The sequence below is a fragment of the Prinia subflava genome, chromosome 6 (assembly GCF_021018805.1).
Source record: "Prinia subflava isolate CZ2003 ecotype Zambia chromosome 6, Cam_Psub_1.2, whole genome shotgun sequence".
Lineage (NCBI taxonomy): Eukaryota > Metazoa > Chordata > Aves > Passeriformes > Cisticolidae > Prinia > Prinia subflava.
The window spans coordinates 32,677,851-32,701,498 of record NC_086252.1 but is presented as its reverse complement, the minus strand read 5'-3'; the positions used below and the strand labels follow the sequence as shown (position 1 = coordinate 32,701,498).

At 37.3% G+C, this 23,648-nt stretch overlaps 1 protein-coding gene across 2 annotated transcripts; it reads right to left on the bottom strand.

The window, feature by feature from the left end:
• Positions 1-695: 695 nt before the first annotated feature.
• On the bottom strand, positions 696-22,896 carry ACMSD (aminocarboxymuconate semialdehyde decarboxylase). Of its 2 annotated transcripts, XM_063400953.1 has the most exons (10): positions 22,840-22,896; positions 19,872-19,916; positions 17,170-17,266; positions 13,391-13,440; positions 11,809-12,045; positions 9,620-9,713; positions 7,988-8,083; positions 7,343-7,515; positions 1,014-1,112; positions 696-796 (listed from the first exon to the last, which is right to left on the bottom strand). In XM_063400953.1, the coding sequence occupies exons 1-10, from the start codon at positions 22,894-22,896 to the stop codon at positions 734-736; spliced, it is 1,011 nt and encodes a 336-aa protein (XP_063257023.1). In that variant the 3' UTR covers positions 696-733. The 2 variants fall into 2 exon arrangements, with proteins under 2 accessions (XP_063257023.1, XP_063257024.1); XM_063400954.1 differs by lacking the exons at positions 13,391-13,440; positions 19,872-19,916; positions 22,840-22,896 and having other exon boundaries at positions 17,170-17,244.
• Positions 22,897-23,648: the final 752 nt, after the last annotated feature.

The window sequence follows — 23,648 nt, the reverse complement described above, 5'->3', positions numbered from 1 at the left end:
CTTTTGGGAAGCATTTTGTGAAGAACAGAACATTAACCCATATACTGTTGCCAAACACCAGTATTTATTGTGACAGTGACAGTGACACACCAAGAATTAGCCACACAAATACATTATTTCTGCACCTGCAACCATATTGTTCCAATTGTTTCTGATGAATAAGTTCCCAGGGGTGTAGGTGGCAGCTAAAATGTGAAGTCCCCACACAGACCTTTTCCATCCTGTCACAACATTGACAAAGCACGAGTGCACCTGCAGTGCTGAGCTGAGGGTGGTGTGCTGCGTTTTCCACCAGTGGATAAAAGCAAATGTTGCCTTTATTGGGCATCAACATTGTTTAAATTCTGTTTTAATGTTCTTTCAAGTTCTGTTTGTCCATCATAACAAAGACAGAAATGTAGGGGTGCATCATTTTGTCAGCTCTTTCCTTCCTGAATCAAGTCCTAATAACATGGCATTGATTATAATTCAGAGATCCCTATTACACCTGCAAAAGATGAAATCTCTCCTTTATTATGAAAGCAGAGATTTCAGAATTGTTTAAAAGCAGCCTAAATCCTCAGGCAATACCTGTGCATACGCATTTCCAATACCCTTGCTTTTGTTTTATAACAGGAAATAACAGGAGACTGTCAGATAATTGTCAATTTTATTTTTCATGTGTACAATTGCACATACCAATAGAAATATAAGGATGTTATTTCTGAAGTTTAGCTGCTTTAGTACTTCATAATTACTCAAATTGTTTTCTGCTAAGACCCAAAAATTCCAGAGCATTTCCAGCCTTGAGTTTATCCTGTAAAAACAAAACACACATATATATTTGTGCTTAGCTCATATTTAACTCAAATGCTTTTACTGGTGCTTTAAAAGGAACTGCTGCAGAGAGACTGAAGGGTCTATTCCAGTCTTTGCAGCAATCACTGTACTACACTGATTTTTCAGTGTTTCATCTCACGTCTCAAACAGAGACTTAAAAAGGAGCAAAAACCCCTCAAATGTGAAGATCATACCTTCAGTTTATGGTCAAAATCATCCATTGAATCAATCAATTTTCCAGGTTCCAGTTCCCCAAGTGGAAAAGGGTAATCTGTCCCCAGAATAACTTTGTCCTGGTAATAAAACAAAATTGTACATTTTGTAGTAACATTAAACAATAGAGTTTAAAAAAAATTAATATTAATGTGATACAATATTATAGTAACATTAATATTATATTTTAAACTAGTAATTTTTTTTTCAGATTTTAAATTTCTTTTTAATTAACATTAAACAATTGAGCATGTGTTTTCTGGAATGTATAATGAAGTACAAGAAATTATATGTATACGTTGGAGTGACTAATCATGAAAGTGAATATGAAGATTGTAACTTCCACTAAGAAAAAAACAAAGCTTGAAAACAATGATTCAAGAGTCTTTTGGATAAATTTTATTTGGAAAAAAATGCAGGTTATTTATTAACCATTTTTGTGTGTCTAACTGAAGTTATGGTATTTTAATTCTGATAAGCAGGAAGTTGAAAATGTAAATCCCAGGCCTGTGTCATGAGTGTCTATTGCTTGGGTGAATAAAACACAGTTAGAACTTGTTATAATCTTTGAACTCTGTTACCAGAATTCAATACTGAAATAGGGTGAAGAAAACATCATTTCATAAACATGAAATGGTTTATTTTTCTTACTTGTCAAATGCTTTTTAAAAAACCCCTCATTTTTAAAACACATTTCCTACTCAGACTGATTTTCTGTCCTGTGGTGCTGATTTGAAAGCTAACAGCCTCTGCAAGAGGCTGCCTAAGCTGCAATGATTAATCTTGGTTAAGTGTTGCCATAATTAAATGGCCAATGAAGGATACACAGAATTCTTCTTTCTGAGTTTTGACTCGCTTATTCCATCTTTGCACTGCTGTGTGAAGTACAAAATGTGTGTGAGACTTTTGGATAGATTTCTGTAAGAATCTCCACTAAATTCAAAAAAGGTGCTTGGATTTGCAGTCCTGAATTCAAAATTTTTGGCTAAATACACGCACACAAATTCAAAAGTTTCAATGGGTAAGAAGATTGTGTAATAAGAAATACAAACCAATAAAATCTGTCTTCTCTGTGCTACTTTAAAAGATGTAGTAGTGGCAGTGGGGTACTACTGAAAACATGACAGGGAAAATTGCTAGAAATACTTCAATTAAAAAAAAAAAGTATTTAATTTAATTTAATGTAACTGGTATTCAACTTCAGATAACAAAACCTAAATCTCATTTACAAAATTTCATATATTTCTGGAAATCTGCAGGTTTTTTTAAATGTCACTGTCTTTGGCTAGGACTGGATATTAACTGAGGGTTTGAAACATGTACCTAAAATATGGGTGACATGATATGATTTGTTTCTGAAAGTAAGTCAGTGAAAAGAAAATTCAATAAAAATCTGTGTGCAACATCCCTGTTATCAGAGATGGAAAGGAATGAGCAGATCCTCAATTGTTACAGGCTCATTTTCCCTCTGGAATGATATTTCCCCATTTTATCACCTTGGAGAGTGCATACTGCCAGCTCTCTTGATTTTATCAAAACTCTGTTTTCCTTTAGGCTTCATCTCCTGCAGGCAGGAGTATTTGAAAAAACCCACAACTTCCATGAAAAATGTATGTTTTTAAATGGCTCATGGATTTGAAATTGAAATTATTAATTTGGACAGTTGTTATAATGTTTGAACTCCATTACCAGAGTGCAATACTGAAATAAGTGAAGAAAACACCATTCAGTTATTTTCTGAGATGGTTTGTTTTTCTTATTTGTCAAATGCTTTTTAAAAAAAAAATTAATCTCCACTAGATGTCACCCAAAAGTCTCTGAAAGAACCTACACAAACCTTCATCCAAAATCTAAACAGAAGAGACACATTCAATTGTTCTGTCCTATGCTCTGTCCTGTGTTCTAATTTATTATAGAAGAACTAACATAAGATTAACATCAGAAAATTTATACCCTCTGTCTAATAAATCCAGTTCTAAGCGTAGACTAAACAGAATAGATTTGGATGTGTGTACTTTGAAGCAGCTAAATATTTTATTTTTAATATTCAATCAAATACCAAGATGCTTTATTCAGATAAGAGAAACAAATGTCATGTATTTTATGATAAATAACCCAACTAAAAACCATACCAGATTTATAAGAGAAAGTGGATTTCTAACTAAAAGAGGAGGAAACATAGAATTTATCCATCTGTTTACTAGGGCAAGTCATGTAAGACAGGAAGGTTTGTATATTCTTATTTACATCTCCTATATTGTAAGCCAGAAAGAAATCCCACATCCTCACTGGAATAATACATATTTTTCTTTTCCTCTCTATGTAGATATGTTTTTTTCCCCTCTATTTCACACCTAATCATTGGATCTATTCATTAGTAGTAAATTAAGAGCAGTAAATGAGTAAGAAAACTTTAGAAGCAGCATTCTTGCTGTGCTCCCAGTGATCTTAGGCTATTCATTTGCACCCTTTGAGCTTCAGTTTTGTACCCATCTATAAAATGGGAGTTGCAGTACCTGTCTTCAGCAACCAGCTTCAGAGGAGGGCTGTGAAGCCTCTGCAGATGAACAATGCTCCTGGCATAAGGGAAGTACTGTTATATTCTTCCAAATCATATCAACAAAGTCAATTTTCCCTAGAAGACTTGGAGGTCGATTCCTTAATTAGCACATCTCTCCTGTTAGAGAGGTACGTGGGGCTAATGATTAACCCCAGTGGACCCTGCTATTCAGCACTGCTTTTTTCATAGTAATGAGGACACAAATCTGAAAATGAATCTCAAAAAGCTTTAAGCACGACTTCATCCTCTTACATAAGGAAACATTGTATTTGCCTCGAATTCTTTTAATCCACCTTCTTTCTTACTACTGTGATACACCTGAAAAAAAGTCGAGAACGCCACAGTCAGTTCAGTCCCAACTTCTGGCCAGCCTTTGGATAATGGCTCTGGAGGAATCACCACGGGCAAGTTTTTGCAGAGATGCACTGAATCATTTAATCCCATGTCAGCCCAGTTCTTCACTTTTTATAGCAGCAACCTTGGGGATTGTGTGTTTATTTGTATTCACCTCACGCTACCTCATCACGGGGGCAGCGAAGGACTGCAGCGATTCCGCACTCTTACAAAATTCTTTCTCAGAAATTTCTGCTTCCATCCCCAATTAACCTGCACCCCACACTAAGAAGGGATGAGATTAAATGGGCACGACCCATCACAGCTGTCAGTGCATTTTGACACTGCTCAGCTCAAGGCCAGCACGCCACACGCCGGTGCAGGCAGTGGCTGCTCCCCAGGGACACAGAGCCATGTCCAAGCACATCTTCCCTCACATGCTACCCCTCCTGCACAGCTCTGAGCTGTTCTCTGGAGAGCTGGCCTATTTCAAACCTCCAGCTCACAAAGTTACAGTGGCAGCCTCGAGACTCCATCACATTATTCTTAGCCCAGCCTTTATTAATCTTGTGTGTTACTCTGCCAACACATGACTGCTCTGAAAGCGCTGAGGTGTTTGGTGTTTCTTTAGGCATTTGACTCATGGAAGGGTGTTATGTGAGAATGTCAACTTTCCTTAGAAAAAGAGGGAACTTTTTAATCTCCATGGTTATAAAGTAAAGTTTGAAATCGTGATGTGAATGTTTTTGTTTTCAAGGACAAGATGCCTCAGGCTATTGAAAAGAGTAAGAAAGTTCTCCTGAGTGTAAAAGACATTTATGTTTTTGGTATCTGACTCATGACTTTTCAGCACTGGGATTGCACCTGATGTCACGTTGTGTGAGCTGAAAATATTCAGAGGAGAATTAAAGAAGATGCCAACATCCTGTGTACTATGCTGGCCAAATTTATTGTGTTAAGACTCTTAATATTAAAAGTCTGTTGACAAAATAAAGAAGATACCAGAGAGGCTAATGCTGAGTGACTTTTAGATTATCAAATCACAGTCCATAATATCTCTCTCCTCAAAGAACTAAATTCCAGTTGCAAAGACTAATCAAAATTAAGGACCAGAGTCATGTGTAGCTTCTTAGGATGAAAAATAGCGAAATTAAAGTGTGGTGCAAAGACAGCAGCTTTCCCACAGCAGCAATAGTTTAGAGCAGCCTTGAGATGCAAAGCTGACTCTAAAGCAGAAGTGCCCTCAGACTTGTGTGCTACACAGGTTCAGGCAGAAAAACCTTCAATTCTTCAGCAATGGATTCAGCATCCTGTTGTACTTTCCCTCCTGCTTTGCTCTTGACATCTGCAGTCCAGCTTAAGAGATTCAAATCACAAAAAGGATTTTTGATTTTGCCAGGCTGAGTCACACAACTGCTAATTTACCAAGGTCTTTCTAACAACGGCAAAACAATGCTCCCAACATTTTAAAATGGGTAAAAGGGAACGAGTGAGTGATCTTTTCTCCTTGCACTGGCAATTTAAAATTCAAGAGCTAGACTCATCCTTGTTTGCTACAACTGCATGTGGAACAAAAATATACTTAGAATGAACATGGTCTGGATTTGGGGAGATTCTCAGAAAAGGAGGTAACAGAGGCAAGTGTTGAGCTGTTACTCCATAAGCCTTTGGGTCTCTTATAAAATGGACATGCACATCACACAGAGTAAAATTTTTAAATCTGTTGTAAAAAAACAACATAAAGCCACTTGCTTACTCTAAGCTACAGTTAGATTGAAAAAATAATGCATATCAAAAACTACTGGGCTGTGGGCCATGATATATTTGCTATTTAGAGGTTGGTAACAGAAATTAAAAGAAATTAGTATTGAGAGGGAGTGCCCTGGTATTTTATTAGTAACCCATCTGGTGCCTAAAATGAATCCCTGGGACAGAGATGGCAAATGCCACATGAGTTAATATCCACTGATGTTATCAGAACTTTCCTGTACTAATAGCTTATTAGCAAATCTTTCTTGAGGACATTGACCTGGATTCTATCTTGCTTGTTTCTAATGGAATTAGGCTCCATGGCAGTTTCTTTGCACATTTTATGGGGGTCCTTCCATAAATCTGTTTTTGGTTCAGGGAGGGTTTAACAAAAAAGACATTCTGTCTCCACTCCTTAGAGCTGCAGTGTTACTGTATTGTACAAACATATACACTTCAAAAAAGTTTCCATACTATTGTTTCAAGATGTAGTTGTGCTGTCACATGGTTGAATTTTCCATGAATCTTCAAATTCCAAGTTTTCTAACAGGCACAGGTGCTGCAGGGGAGCTGCAGGCAGAAGTCCATTCCCAAAGCTACAGACTTCCTGTGCAGCACCAACTGAAAACCACAGATTTTAAAGTGTGATACCTGAGCTCACAGTACCACAATAAAGAAAGCAACAGTGTTGCATTGCTGGTTTTTTTCTGGCCTAGGCAAGTCCCTTCTGTACCAGTTCTAGTGCAGATTTATTGCAGTAACCTGTTCATAGTATTAGAGAGGAAAATGGGAAATCCACAGATTTTTTTTTTTGGTAGAAAAACCCAATCAGCTGAGTGGTGTTTGTGAACTTTGGTCATACAGGAGGCCCTGATGGCAGCAACAGCTCCATAGCATGTGAGCCTAGACACTGATATACAGGAAACAGGACTGCAGTGCTGGGATAAGAAAATCCCTGTCAGAGGATCATTTCTGATTTGACATCGGGGAGGTGTCTGCCTCTGGCTGCAGACACTCCATGAAATGCAGAGATCAAGGCACAAAGACAGGTATCTCGTTGATTTGCAGTGATCCATTGGAAGCTGGCATGAGGGATGCCATCTTCAATCCCTTCCTGAGCATTTACTACATGAGAAGGGATTATTTGAATGTTTTAAGATTTTTCTGTCCCATGCTGTACCTCATTTAAGTGGTTTGCTAAAGTACAAAGATTTCTTTACGAACAACTAAAATACTTCTGTAAATCCATAATGATTAATTGTCTCTCTGAGATACTCACTAAAGCTTTCCTTATTACTGATTTTTTTTCTGTCTATAACTTCCCAAGTGGAAACATAATTTGATTTCTTTGAGCATGCACTTGCATTTGAAAATTAAGCCACTTGAAAACCAGGCTCCAAATTGAAGCAGTCTTTGCTTGAAGTCGCATCCTGAACAAGCTTAGAGAAGGATGGAGCTAAGGTTGACAGTGCATGATTTCCTGGATGAAACCCACCATTTCAATAAATCCATATGGTAAAAGGATTATCGACATGGCAGAAGCCCATCAATTTATTTCACTGGGTGACACTGTCTTCTTCCTGATTTCTTCTTCTCTTCTCCTTTTGCTATTTCCTGGAAAATTACCTGAAGAATGACTCACCCACTCCTGGAAGCACTAAAACTCACCTCTCCCACTATACTTGTTAGCAGCCTTAGTGCCCCACGGTCGTGGACAAGAGAGTCTGTGTAGAATGAGCCAAGGTATTTTCTTGGATCCACCTTATTATCCATGGCACACAAATCGGGGCGCACGTTGAACCCATGGGAGATTCGACCCACTGTGTATGGAAAAGCTCCACCTGCAAGAAGGAATTTTGAATAACTTTTAATAAGCTGAAAATATGTATGAGGGAAAAAAAGCCACCTTACCACCAAAGATTTGTAAGTTTTCCTGTCAGCTCTTTAGAAAGAAAATGCTCTGCACCAGTGGCTTTTTATTCCTTTACTTTCATTAGCTTCTTTGTTTTTCTCACTTCTTCACTACTGTGATGCCCAAATTCCTCCTGCTGCTTCCTCATCCCTTTCCTTAAACCACCTGCTGCCTCCCCTTCCTTTTTGTTTCCCTTAAAGACAGTTGCACCAGTTCAGACCCTGCAGGCCAGAGAGTGTTCATAAAAGCAGCTGCTCTGTCAGGCTGTCTTCTTTGGGGTGCCAGTGCTCAGCTGGTGGCAGGCTTCACGTGGGGACCCCATTAGCTGAGATACCAGAAAATACAACTGTACCATGCTCAGCCAAAGAACAGGAGTTTCACATGGTGCACTACTCACTCACCTCCATGTGCAAAGCAAACTTTCAGCTTAGGGAATTTTTCAAAGATTCCTCCCATAATCATGGAGCAAATGGCCATGGTTGTTTCTGTTGGCATGCCTAAGAAGAAAAAACATCTTAATTGTGTAAGAGCTTTAGTTTTTAAAGTTCCTATTTGGTTTTTAAATGTTGTTTTAATTTTCTTCCATTAGCCTTGAGCCAAATGAAAAAGTAAGGGCTTGCAGGGCAGCTGCCAAAGGTCATTTATTATTTCTACTGGAGGGACAGGGAGTTGAACTCTAATTAACTGAAATGAAGGCATGGGCCTGGAAGTGAAGGTCTCCTGAATTCCAAGTCCAGTTTTTACTCCATATCACTAGGACAGGCTGGGTATGTCCTGAAATACCAAGCACAGGCCTGATTCCTGTTATCCTTGCTCAAAGACAAGTGTGGGATACGCCAGGGTGTCTTCTCACCTCTGCTTGTGGGTTTCTTTTGTGTGGAAAGTGGGGCAGATACATTGCTGGATATTCCAGCACAGATTTGGGGTTTGGGTATCACATGATGCCAGATCCTACAGTTTAGAACTAACCTGTCTCTCTCTTTGCTCCTGGCTGAGTTGGATGCCCAGTTAGAAATGGAATAGGAATTGAGGTTCCTACAGCAAGACTCAGTTTCTGGGCACACCCAACATATTTATCATGGGTGATCTCAGTTCCCCCCATTTATGGGGGAAACAACACCTATCCAGCTCAAAAGGTTATTTTTAATAATGTTTTACCATACACTCAGATGCAAAGCATTAATAAGGCTTAATAAGAAAATAGTCTATTTATACTTAAGTAAATGCAATAATTCTATTTTCTTCTTAGATCTTTATTGTTGAGCCTGCTCTGATTAAGATTAATTGATATTGTTTCAAGATAATGCACTGGTGATGGGGACAGCAAGATTTTCCAAGCAGAATGTGTGTTATAGGTATGCTGTGTATGTTTTTTAGAACTGGTGGCAGTGCAAAACCATGCAAAACAAACCAACACAGAATAAAATATATGAGGGTAGAATCAGATCTAAACATTTCTGGGTATCAGAATAACCCTGCTCCTGTTATTCAGTGTTATGATTCACCTATCAAACGGGGAAAAAATGGAAGCTAGACAATATCCCACATCTACTGAGAGCTTCCAAAGTACATGTTGTTTCAGCTACAGTTGATGTAAAGTTAGATTTATTTCCTCTCTGATCAACCTGTTTCTAAGAAATAACCCAAGAAGTTCTAGGAAGTAATGCTTGGGTTTGCTTACTCCTTCATTTACTCCTGTTATTTTTGAGGAGCTTGTATCTGAGATTATTCACTTCTTCCTTGTTATCTGCTCTTTGTATTTAGGGTAAAAGAGAATACTATATTCTGTTGCTAGTCTGTTGCTGAATAATTTTAATTCCAAGTGTTTGAAAGAAAAACTAAATGATCTTAGAAACAAATGACTGCTGAGTTTACACAACAGACTTAATCACAATACCAGATTTTTTTTAAAAAAAGGAAGTTTGACAGAAAAACGTTGTAATTTTCTCTGTACTTGTATTTTACTTGGCAATAATCTTCTGAGCATAATCCAGTTCATAAATGGAGATTAAGCAGAGTAAATATACACTTACCTATTAGCCAGGGAAACCAATATTTGGACATCCTCCCATCTATCTGCATGTCCCAGGGATGCACAAAGAGACAGCAATTTAATTTCTCAGCAGCCTGCAGCAAAAAGAAAAAGTCTAAATCTTGACTAGTCATAGCAAAATGCACCTGAGATCTTAGTCATGCTTTTCAATGAGCTGCAAATCTGCACTGAGCAGTAGTACTAGGAATGAAAATAGGCCCACAAGTAAGAACTATAAGCAATAGTTGGTTATATTTACTCCCCTGGGCCATATTCTGAAGTCCTTTCTCAGTTTCACAGCTCTTCCTGTGACTACAGGACTGCAAGCATAGATGATAACATCTCTTTAGTGGACCAAGTGTTTCTCAGAATAATGCACTACAAAAATGCTTTTCCAGCTATGTTTTTCAGCCATCCTACAGTATAAAACTCAGTTCAAGCAAATATTCTTTTGGTTTCATTACACACATGAGAATGAATTCCCATAATGTCTTACAGAATCATCTGAGGATGGTTTTGCAGAATTGTTCCAGCTGCATTCAGAAATTTTCACTGAGTGGCACCACCTTTGTCCCCTTTGGCCCTCTGCCTGGCTTTAAAAAATTAAAAATATTCCTAATCCTTTGTAAGAGTTCAAAATCTGGCTGTATTCTGGTCAGTAATCCATCTCTACACAAGTATGGTAATTTTTCCAAAACTACTGACATCTTTGGAAAGGAAAACAGAAGACTAGTGTTGGATGCTGACTCTGACTGTGTAATTTAACTGTGTACTTAAATTTAAATACACAGTCATCAGAGCCATTCATATGCTTAACCAGGATTGAACAGCTTCGTTTTGTCAGATGTATTTCTGGACATGCTCTTGTTGCTAAGGAGATTATCACACATTCGAAAAATTTGGGTTTATTTACCCATACATGCATAAATAAAAGCTGCAGCTTTTGTGTGGTGGAGAAGAATTGCCATCTACATTTGTAAAGTAAAAATAGCAATTCAATAATTGGCCTGGTAGTTTGGCAAAGTTCATGATCCAATATGGCCTAATTTCATAAGCTGTATTATCCAGAGATGTTTCTAAAAATGAAAGGGGTTACTTCCTACGTGTGTGAAACACAAGCTGAGGGATGTACAGTATGAGACAGAGATCCCAGAACGAGGGAGGGATCTCAGTGGCAGAGACATGGAGTTACTGGAGAGAGCTCCAAGATGATGAAGGGACTGAGCATCTCTGCTGTGAGGAAATGCTGAGAGAACTGGGACAATTTGGCCCTGAGGAGTGAAAGTTCAGTGGAGATCAGGTTGCCCAGAGGGATTGTGGAGTTTCCATGCTCTCAGGTATTTTAAAGCCACCTGGGCATGGTCCTGGGATCTGGCTGTAGGTGGCCCTGTCTGAGCAGGTTGGTCCAGGTGGCCTCCAGAGGCCCCTCCCAACCCCAGCCACGCTGTGATTCCATAAATGTGGGCATCTCCAAGGGCAGAGTGGATATCTGACTGTATGTGGCCATAAAAACAAATAGTCCTGCTGCTGCACCAACAGAGTTTCTGAATATATTGAGCACCCTGCAAAATAACCTCTGTGAACCAATTCCAAGCTGACATTTCTAATAACTTGAGAAACAGATTCAGAATGGACATTGATTAAACCCCTAATTTAGATAAATGACCACCTCATCTGGACCTCAGGCTATTTAAGAAGTGCTATCTGTTGATCCATTTGATAATCAATACATTCAGTTTGGAAATTTTGGTCCTGTTTACGTAGTTCTGTGTGGTACTTTGGTGCTATAGGTATCTCATAATCTCAGGGAGTTTTATCAATTATTTCAATGGGATTGGATACAGTAACTTGAACTCAAATGCAAACAGTGCAGAAATACCAGAAATGCTTTATTTGATACTGCATTTATCTTCACAAATCATGAAGGCAGATCTACAGTGAGAACTTGTGTAATAAAATGAAACTTGTTATTCATTATTATAAAATATAATATAAAATAAAATTATAAAATATGTTGTATTATTGCCATTATAACCTATAAAGAATAATTATTTACAATTAAAGCTGAATCTCTCTGATCACTAAGCAGATGAGAAGGCTCAAATGATGACTGGATGTGCTCCAAGATATTTTTAGACAGATTTCCATATCACAGAATTCCCCCAAAGAAGGAAAGCAGCAGCTACTCACAGCATAAACATCGTGCAGCTCGGGGGCATTCAGGTCCCACTCATTGACATGAGATCCTATCTGCACTCCAGGAAATCCCAGTTCCTTCACACAGCGATGCATTTCCTTCACAGCCAGGTCTGGAGCTTGCAGAGGTAACGTGCCCAGCCCAACAAACCTCCTGGGGTACTTCTTTACCGTGGCAGCCAAGTCATTATTTAATATCTGGGCGAGATCTAAAGTGTCCTGAGGTTTGGCCTGGTAAGATAGGAAGCAGAACAGTGCATTTAAATGCAGTTCTCAAATGTTATCACCTTTGGAAGTTATTGGATAAATGTCACTGCAAACCACTGATAGGGTTTGAACCCAAATTTGCTTTAAAGTTCTGAAGAGCTGGAAACCACTAGGGCTGAATTCTGCCTCACTTTAAAACCTCTGGGTGCAGTTCTGCTTTTTCTTTTGAATATTTTATCAGCTGCTGTTGCCTTTACTGCTCAGGATGAGTGTAATAATGTCCAGGTTGCTGATGCACATAAGTACCTGGTGTTTTGTGGAAAGCAGTCCCCTGGTTTTGTTTGTCCCAGTGCAAAAACCTCAGTATATAATTTTTATACATAGCAATGAATATTTACTCTCCTATTACTGGAGCTGAAGAAATAAAAATAAGAAATGTGAGATGCTGGAGCACGTGAATTCTACAGAGAAAACTTGAGCAAACTTCTCTAACATTTAGAAGGAGATAACATCCATAATTCTACTAAGGAAGTGCAACATCCATGCAATCAATCTCTGTTTTTCCCCCCAATATATATTTAATGGAAAATATTCCCTTAGATACGAGAATAAAATTTTGAAGAGACATTACTAACAGGAAATTCTGATTATCAATGGTATTTCTTATATGTGGACTTAACACAACGGTTCTTAATGCACAAATCCATTTACATATAAACATCTTGACCTGTACACATTGCTAAATAGTCACAGTCAGAATGAATTTAGAACAGCATTTTGCTGTGGTTTATCTCCACAGCCTGCTTTATATCTTTGAATCATTCAAGATCACCACGTGAGGAACACAGGAACTTAAATTTGCTCCTCAATTTTAAGATTCAAAGCATTCTAAGTTGATGAGTCCCAAGCCACATTTAAAAGAAACTGGGACAAGGCCATAAATACATCTTTTATGCCTTTTTTTCCCTGAGAAAATACTGATTGATGTCTATATTTCATAGAAGATGTACATATGTGTGTCTGCTAACCACGGATTCATGTTGTACATATTTTGTCCCTCATATTTTGTTTCAGCTGCCCCCAGAAGGCCCCCAGAAGAAATTCAGGTGTTGTTTCATCTTTTCTCACTGTGTGAGCTCTGCTGTGGAGCTTTGCCAGGACATCCTGCACACATCTTCTCATACCTGCACTTCTTTTTTGCCTCTTTGTTTTCACAGCAGAACAATTCCAGTCACCACTTCCATTTGTAGGAAGACACTTCTGTATTTTAAAAATGTTGCTACATATGAATTACGATATATTTATATATAAATAATAATATATAATAATAATATATATATTTATATATTTATATTTAGTTGGAACCTACCCAGTAGCTGAACATTACAGGGACTGTGGACAGGACTTGGACGGTGACTCCTGAGTAAGAAAAAACAAATATTAATGCTTCCTTTTTTGTTGTCTGTTTTTGATAAAATGTTACAAATAAGAGAGTACTTTGGTTTGAGAGGTAGAATGTAAAAGCTTTAATGATATGAAAGACTGATTTAACAGTGACATAGAGAAATTATTATTTTTTTTTAATTAAGGATCATGGCAATAAACCTCATAGTGTATCAATTTATTAGGATTTGGATATCTAGAAAATTTGTGAAATTAGGTTTTTTGATTTTAGAAGGATTTAGTATGCACATGTAAAAATAATTAAAATAGCAATTTAGTATTACTCTCACATGAATGAAACTGACATTAACCGAACAGAATGGAGTAACTCAAGTTTACTTTGGGGTTAATTTGTCATATATATTAAATAAATAAATGAACTGACCCAAAGATAAATAACATTATGTTAACAATAGTTGTTACACAATATTTTCCCACCTGTTCCCAAAGCTGTATTGTGTTAGGTTTCATCCATCTTGTGTCTGGACTACTGAGGTTATAAATATAAAAAAATCTGCCTGATTTCAGAAATAACTTTGATGTTAAAATATAAAGAATTAAGTCCGTGTTGTTTTGTTTCTGCCCAAACACAAATCTAAATCATAACATTGTATGTGACAGGTTACTGGAGTGAAAACCTGGCAGACAAACAAAAAACCCAATAAACAGTAATTAGGAATTAACAAAATAGTTACATGCAAAACTGTTTCATTTTGGGGGCATTTTTTAGGTCTGTTTATAATATTTTTACACATATCTTGTCATGCTTTAAAAATTTTAACTTGGTTGTCAGTAGTAAAACTCCTAGAACAAAAGATGGCAGAAAAAAATTCTGGGAGAATGAACTCTAGGAGAACACTAAGACAGTGACTTGCCAAAACATTTGGATGATTAAAATTATTTATCCTCCTCCTCAGAAGTTTAAGTAGGAAACAAGAGGAGAAGCTGACTCAGATTTCTACAAGATCTGATTAATATTATGTACAGCAGTGATGGTTCAGGGGTAAGGATTAGGTCTGCAAAATTCCATAAATACTGAATTATCCAAGCAGGATCATCCACCAATATGGACACTTGATCAGTCTGTTGAGAATATTCTCCATGTTCTCCACAATGGCCATTGTATCTGCTTTCAGTCCATTTTTACACTTCTGAGCAAATTTAACATAAACTTTAAAGGTACATTTCCAAACTGACTGTTCCTAGACATTAGCTTTAGGAAGAAGAATCAGCACAGAAAAGCCTCCACTTTTTTACCCTCTTCAGAGGGTTTTACAAAGGAGAAAATAACAAGGAAAGGCAGTTAGGACAAACTGATATATTTTCTCAAACAAAATTGTGATGATTTGTGTCACAGAGCTGTGATGTTAATTACTTTTACAGCTTGTTTTATTGAGTTACATGGATAGCTTGTTTTATTGAGTGGATCAAGACAGAAGTATATACACCAATTAGACCTAGGACATATAATTAGGAGAACTAATTGAGTCTCGTTGGTTCACTGGAGACCATTTCTTATTGCTGGCAAGATTTCTTGGGCATTGCACAAACAAAGCCTTTTAGCATCCAAGCTCAAAGTTATCTCTCTGAGTTAAAAATACATTTCAGCGACTGATTCTAGTTTTGTTCAGCTGGGAGACTCCTTGCATCTTTGCCCCAAAATTATGCCATGTTTGGAGGTTAAATTTTGGGGTATAATCTGTCTCAGCCTGTGTAAGAGAAAGCAGTTTTTGAAGTAGCTCCAGCTTTCTAAACCAAAAAGGAATAAATATGGTCCATATTTATCATTAGCTGAGCAGTAAGGATGAAAGAATGAAATACACCAAGGCCTTTTTTCCCCCCCAACATAATTAATTGGGTGATGCCTGTATGTTTGGAGTGCTGTAATAAAAAGGGACATTTTTAGGGCACAAGTCACCAGATGGTGCTGTAACATACAGATTTTGATTTTTTTTAAACCAAGTAAGCACTGTTTAGTTCATGAAGAAATATTGTGATGTTGCTTTCATGATACATTTTCTTTTCTGGAGAGCTGCTGCAAAAATTTGAAAAAAAAATCCTCCTGTGTTTTCCCTTTGTCTACAACAAATATGTGGGGCAGAACTGTTTTGTAGAAACTTGCCATTAGTGCTGAGGGAAATAGCTGAAAGAGAAGGATGCCCAAAGGCTATTTATGATCCACTCTGTAGTTGAGTGATTTGGTAATCCCCAAAATCCCTGAGCTAACTCAGAGAAACATTAGTCTAGTCAAGGCATGATTCTATGATTCTGTGACAAGAGCATATTTCAGAGTTTGCAAAGGCTTTCTGGCATTCCCATTAAATGTCTAATGGTTGGAATTTCAAATACTGCTTTTCCAGGGTGAAAATGAAGTAGATGAAAATGATCTAAATTGTGTTTACATAAATTGCCCTACCTGGTGAGTTCCCAAGCTAGCCTATGCTATGTATTGCACTAAGCCTCTCTAAGAGGAATAACCCAGAGTATCTCCTAACACAGAATCACACAATAATTTAGTAAAAGACCTCCAAGATCATTGATTCCAAATTAATCCAGTTCTGCCAAGCCCATCACTGAACCATGTCCCCAATCTTTTAAGTCCCTCCAGGGATGGGGACTGCACCAGGGCTGTTCTAGGGCTTGACAACACTTCTAGTGAAGAAATTTTTCCTAATATCCAGTCTAAACATTCCCTGGTGCAAGTTCAGGCCACTTCTTCTTGTTTGTTACTCATTATCTTGGAGAAGAGACCAACTCCCTGCTGACTACAACCTCCTTTATAAGCTTGTTGAGGGCAATAAGGCCTGAGAGGAGGAAACAATAATCATAAAGATGCTCTTTGTACAATATCTGCTCTTCTAAGCAATTCAGGTGTTTGTTCCTTATGAAAAGTTGAAGATATTCAGGTTGTGTCTGCTGGGAAACTGATGTAGGAACCTATTCAGGCCTCAATCTAAGAAAAAATAATCTTTAGTAACATAATATTTCTCTTACGAGAGTAATTTGGAATTACAGTGTTAATAAGAAATAGCAAAAATGATTGATCAGCCTAGAAATTCTTTCCCTCATCCTCAGTCTCCCATCTTACCAACCTTAATTAGTAGCTTGCATGTAACATGATGGAAAATAAATTTGCAAATTTGGCATCTGGTTAAGTTTGTAAATGAGTAAAACTCCCTTTTCTGACAAAGTGATTGTGCCAGTTGTCTAGGCTCAGAGTCCTTCAGCAAAAACACAGAATAAAGCTGCAACATGGCTAAACAGAAAGAAGGTATTAGAAAAGGAAACAGACATACAAGAAATCCTATGTGTAAAAATAATATTTTTAATATTTGGAACAAAAATGAAAGGGCTTCCTCCTCCTTTACGTGAATCACGTTTTAACTGGAATGTATGGTGCCATTTCGAGTCCAGGGTCAGTCATCCTTACTTTTGTCAATGAGTTCCTTAGTGCCTTAAATCCTACCAACATTAATAAATTCTAGGAGGGAATAAATTGCTACTGAGAATGAGGAAAGTTATGGGCACAGGTTCCTTCTGAGTATAAAACATATCAATTTCCAATGACTGTCAATAGATTTAAACCAAGGAATTAGTGTGCTAAACCCTTTTTTTTATATTGTTGTTGAGCACTTTCAGATGGACTGAGAGAGAAGTTGTTATTCTAAATGAAGCACAATGATTTGAGTTCCTTCATGGAGGTACCTGACTGGTCCATCTCTTTAATCCGTACTTCTGGATCCCAGCAGTTCTCTTGAATAACTCTGAAAACCTTTCCATCCTTCATCATCTTTGCCTGTCCCTGTGAAATGACATTTTCATATATTATAAATGTGACAAAGTAGTACCTGCTAATTTATAGTCTCTTGAGTATATTGTGCTCCTTACAAAAATTCATTGGCAAAATTTTGATCTTTTGTTTCTATTCAGTAGGTATTTTTAAACAAAGACTATTTTTAAAATAGATGTGAATAGAACAGTCATTTATAGTTCAGATTTAATTCTTCAGAATAATAATGAAAAAATTCCCTTGCTTTTGCAATGTACATCGTTCTATATTTATTTGGAAAAGATATCAGGTACTTTAAGCCAAGTTTATCCTCAAACCAAATTTTGACCTCAAAACAATGCTCTAATTAAATCTGTGCTAAATTTTCCCTTTGGGTGTGTATGTGTTCTTTTAAAGTCAATAGCATCATAATGATTCCTGTAACTACAGAAATAATTGTGCAACACTGTTAATTTCAGTCCAATGATTTCTTATCACCAGTGATGCTGAGACAAAAGAAGAACCTATTGTGTTGTCTTCAGATAACATTTTCTCCTGGGGAAAAAAAAAATTGAAGAATTTGGGAAAAAAAATCCCAAACAAAACTTAAACATAGGATAAATCCTTGACCAGAATTAGGGTAAAACCTTTCTCACATCCCACCAATTTCCAGACTTAGGAAGTTCAAAATACTATCCCAGTCACGAAGTTTAATACTGTTCCTTTCTCAGCATGGAAACTTTTAAAATTCCGTGTTTGCTTGATGTGTGAATTGTTCAAAGAGCGGCACAGTGTCACCACATTAAGCAAATTGTCTGTTACAATTAGGGCATCCACCAGCTGCTACAGACACCACAGGATTTCTGTGGGCACACATGGATGAGACAGAACTCACCTGCAGGCCCTGAGTATTCCTTGGTTGTTTTAATCTACTGTAGGGGCAGATGGAAAGGCAGAAATCCCCTGGTGCTGTGCACGTGGGGTGGGTAAGGGCAGTCAGCAGCAGAGAACACGCCCCACGTGCAGGTAAAAACTGAAACCCACCCAAGAAAACACAGCACTGCTCCTTCACCTTCCCAGCAAGAGGAGCTGAGGGAGGGCAGCCCTTCAAGAAAGGCATTTCTCTCTCTCTCCACTTCATTTTTCCTCACAAAATCTTATTTAGGATCCTGGCAATTTTTCTAAAGAAAAGAACCTGTTAAATCAGAATACTCACTACTAGAGTGCTCAATGAGGGGGGGTTCTGTCCCCTTCTGAGAACTCAAACTGTTCTTAACCTTGAATATGTTATTAACTTCATGCATCATTCACAAATATACTGTCCTAATGAGTATTTTAAAACCCTCCTCAACAAATCTGAGTGTGCTGCCTTGGCAACCTGTCAAGATACTTGTTAGCTGTATCACAGGTTTTGAAAATTACTTGAAATATTACAATTACAGGGTCCTGATCCCTTGGTGAAATACTTCAGGTTCTTGTAAAACTGGTTTTCCAGCCTGATGGAGTGGTTTACTGTAGTCTACACTCAAATACATTAAAAAAAGTTGAGTGCATTGATGCAGGTTGTCCAATAAACAAACAAATATTTGGGGTGTGAGAAAAAGGCAGAATAGAACCGAGCACTTCATCACATATGAACGGATCACATGGACTTTACTGTTCTGTTCTGTTCTGTTCTGTTCTGTTCTATTCTATTCTATTCTATTCTATTCTATTCTATTCTATTCTATTCTATTCTATCCCATCCCAAAAATTATCTAATATTTAACATTTTAATTAAATTATGTGGCAATTAACAGAGAGACATTTAAAAATTAGGTTTATTTGATGCAGCAAACTACGTTTAAAATCCTCCCATCACTAAACTACTCAGTCACATCCCAAATTGCACTTTTAAAATATGCACCTAATTATTTTCTTCTAGTTTGACCCTGATGCTTCTTCAGAGAATGGTGTGGGAAGCCTTTGGGGTTTTTTTAATCCCAGGTCCACATGTCTGAACAGGATTTTATTTTGCCAGGCACTTTTTGTCATGCAATATTTCCAGACGGAAGCAGGCCAGACGGAATTCTTGGCAGAGCATGTAAGGCCATTATTGACTTGCCACAAAGTTCCTCTGCAAACTATTTTTAGCACAGAATTTTAGCATCAGACCTGTAACAAAATCACCAGAAATGTGCCCAGTCCTTGTCTCCTTCTTGCAGCAGCCACTTATCCCAAAAGCTGTGCCATCCATGCTTCAGTTCTGCAGGTGGCTTCTTCTTGTTTAGTAAAATATCAGTTCCTTTTGGGTTTGCTTTTGATACAGATGACTGCATTTAACTCAACCCAAACCTATTTGTAATCTGCTTTAGCCTGACCTATCTTGTTGAAAAGGCTTTCTCAGAGCTACCCATTCCAAGTGTTAAAATGAGATGAATTTTAAGAAGAGGAATGGATGCTGGCTCATACAAGAGTGTGAGTTTCATCTTTCAGGCAAAAGGTTCCACTGAGGTATATTAGGACTTGGCCTGATACTGCTTCATAGGAAATGGACTCCTAGAGAAATCTTTATCAAAGACAGAGCAATCTTATTGCCACCTTGCTTCTTAATAGATCTACTGTGCAAGATCAGCTCTGAGCACCAAACAGCCCAAACCTTGCAGTGATGATCCAGCTGGACCCATCCACCGTATCCATATCTCTGTGGAGGAAGGAAGAGAAAGACAGTGCTAGTTGGCTCTCTGCAGTAATAATAATAATAATAATAATAATAATAACAACAACAACAACAATAATGTAATATTTTTGTAAGCAGTTCTTACAAAAATACCTCATTCAGGAGAAACACTTACATGTGCTCAGCTTTGAGCCAGAGTACCCTCACTGACTTCAGCAGAAGTGCTGAAGTGTAGCTGGACTGGACTAATGGTGTTTGTAGGGCTGGAATTTTAGTTTCCAGTTCAACAACATTCATTTTTAAATAACTGCTTTAAAAATGCTTAAAGTTGCTTACTACGTTGAGGTTCTAACTGAAATAATTTTGACACAGAAAATATTAAATTAAGCATCTGGCAGGGTGAAAATTGAGCTGACAACTTTCCAATCAGTGATCAGTTAATCATTAGCACAAAGATGCATTGATTCCACTTTTCAGCTTCCATGATTCAGCAGCAGGAGTGAAGGTCAGCCTCTTGCCTATTAATATTTAAACAGGGAAGAGAAGCTAAAAAGGAGAAGCTTAGATGCTCATTGATTCTTCCAGAGAGGTTCAGAATTGTTCATGCAAAAAACGCAAAACCTACATATGATGCTGATTTCATTTTACTTTCATAAATTATCAGGTAGAAAGGAATGAACTCTTGAAATCTCTGAGTGAAAACAATGCTCAGAATTCCCATTTCTCCAAAAAAGAAACATTTAAAAGGAAACTAAGTGAGAGCAGGCATTTGTTTCACTGGAGTGTAAACGATTTGGACACAGTCCTGAATTTCCTGTGATACCAAATCAGTTCTTAAAGCCACTGTGAGCTTTCCCAGGGTGGATGTGAAGAGCCAAACCTGCTGACCTCAGCCAGAGATGCAGCCACTGAGGCTGTGATCTCTGTTTAACTATGCAACTATGCAGATTTTATTTAAATTGATACATTTATAGGTCTATACACATATAAAAATACTGACATTTTGGGAAAGTTTGATGAGTGACAACTAATGAGGACTTTAAACTAGATCCATGCTAATTGCAATTGTAAGCTGAGCAGAAAACAAGTACCTGAAATGGGTACTGAAGGAGCCCATAGCCAATAGCAAAACTCACTGGTCTGGTCTTGAATTTATTTTATTCTTTCTTCCCCTCAGCTATTAGTTGTAGGTATTGACAGTCCGTATCTGCTTTTCCTGTGATTTTTAGACTTGTGATATTTTCCTAGGCTGTTAAATCAGTATCTTGACAATAGAATTTTCTACTTTGAAGGTCCAGTGTTTGCAAAGCTGGAAACAAGAAAGAGAAGTTTAGCATTAACTAAACGTGTGCATGTTCAGATGCCTCGTTGGTTTTCCTTGCATGAAATGGAGAGATCTGTGCTAATGGCTTGAATTTCCAGAGGACTCCAGGGAATTCTGAGAGTTGTTTTCTGCTCTGAGCCCATTAATAAACCATTGAATTGCTCAGAACAGAGGGAAAAAACCTATCAGGTGCAAATTAGATTTTAAAAATTTGGTATTTGCCTCTTTATCTTTGTTTAAAGAAATGCAATGCTGGCCCACAGTGTCTAACATTAGTGAATTTAGTCTTGATGTACATCTGTGAACATCAAGGAATTCTTGGCGTCATTTTATCTCAGTGAATTTATTGTCCTTTTAAAGTACTTACAGACAAAAATACTTAATGAAAAATATTTAATTTTAAAAAAATCAGAATGAAGGAATTCTATAGGCTTTTTTATGAAGTTATTGCACAAAGGCAACAAAATCTGAAACATGCAAAAGTAACCTGTCTTTGTAGTCTGGATATTTAAACTCCTGTTTGTTTAAAACAGACATAATTATTCTAGAAGTTTCTGTATCCTTACCTACATTATCCAGTGTATGTGTTTTTCATCAGGAGCTGTTATTATTACAAACAGGAGATTCAACTAGATATTTATAAAAACCTCCCTAGCTAAACAAGGAAACAAACATTCCTTTCCAGGAGGTTTTGTGCATAATGATATTATTTTTCACTACTAATGAAGAAATAATCCTATGTGTGCTTTTTAATGCCAGGTTTTCTCATGACTTTTTTTCTAATATGCTGTTTACATTTCCCAGCTGCTCTCTCTCTAATATTGACTGAAACTGGACTGCTTAAAATCACAGAAACGCAGAACTAATAGATATGAAACCCTTTCAGATTGATTACATTAAAACCTAAATGACATTTTTCATTCTAAAATACATTTCACAAGATTATGAAAAATATTGTGGGCAAGAATAAATTTATGTCACTGAATAATAACAACAACAATAACAAAAATAATAATAAGTTCATAGAAATTCACGTATAGCTTCAGTGTTCTGACAATTGAGATTTTCTGTTTTAAATACAATAGGCTACTTCTTTCCAGTAACTGAAAAAATAGCAGATACTAGTAAAATTAGCATCATCAATTAGCTGTACTTAGAGTGACCCCACTCCCATTGAAGTTAATGATTTAATGCCTGTGGATATAATTATGTGAATGAATTTGTCTTAGTTATTAATTTTGTCTGATATTTGATTATTTATTTTATTTAAACAAATGTGAATATCATTTAGGAACAGAACAGAACAGCTCTATTTTTATCAAGAAAGTCGAATTTATCATCCAAAAATTTTGTGTCTCAAAAAACCCAAGGAAAACTTTAAGGATGGCTTCAGAATAAATAAAAAGTGGGGAACAGAGCTCAGTTTTACATCCCCTTCTGACTGGACTCTTGCTTTTCAAAGTAGTGCAATACAAATATTTTACAGTTGGAAAAAAATCCCAAATGATACAAAAACCTAGAGATATTTACCACAGAACCCTTCGTTCTTTTTTCTTTCAAAACCCACACTGGTCGAAATGGCTGCTGCTAACATAAGGCACTGAATATCTAAATTCTTATTACCTTTTTTAGGTCAGGCCATTCCTTAGGCAGAATGTGGCTATGAATATCAATTTTCATTTCTGAAGTGCCAGAGGAGAACCACTCCTTCAGTGCTGGTGTTTCCTGTGCCAGTGCTGCTGTCCCCGCTGTCCCTGGGTCACAGGTTATTCACTTTGGCTGCACTCCAGATCCACCTGCTGTCCTATCAGGGGAATGGGGTACAGTGGCCAACCAGGGAGCCTCAGTCCAGAGGAGTGGCCCTCCAAAAGAACAAAGATTTCCAGCAGAAAGTCCCTGTTAATGCATAAACTGCAGCTGTCTGAGGGCAAAGGGAAATACTTGTTTATATTGGCACTGTGGAGGGATTTATTTTACACATAATCTAAAATGTCGAAAATAATCCAATAAAATTGAGTTAGAATAAATGTATTAAACATGCTGACTTGAATTTCTTCCTTTCTCCCTCTTAGGTTGTGAAATAATTTGTAGAGGGCATATAATATACCCTTGGCAGAGCCACACATCCTCATCTATTCTCTTTTTTCTCTTGCATTTCCTTTAAAGTTATATTAAATCCCCTCCAAAATATTGAATTTTAGCCCAATCTATGCTCTGCATTTTATATTCCCCCTCCTCATCATTGGTTCACTCAGGATATTTACACAACCTACTGCATAATGGTGCTTACAGCCTCTCAAGATGCCTCAATTATACAGTAATACATAGCTGCATTTCAAATATAACAGTTTCTGCACCCTAAGTTAAGCTTAACTGCTGCTATTTCAGATTACCTGTGAAACTACATCTCATCTTTTGCCCTTTGCTCAATT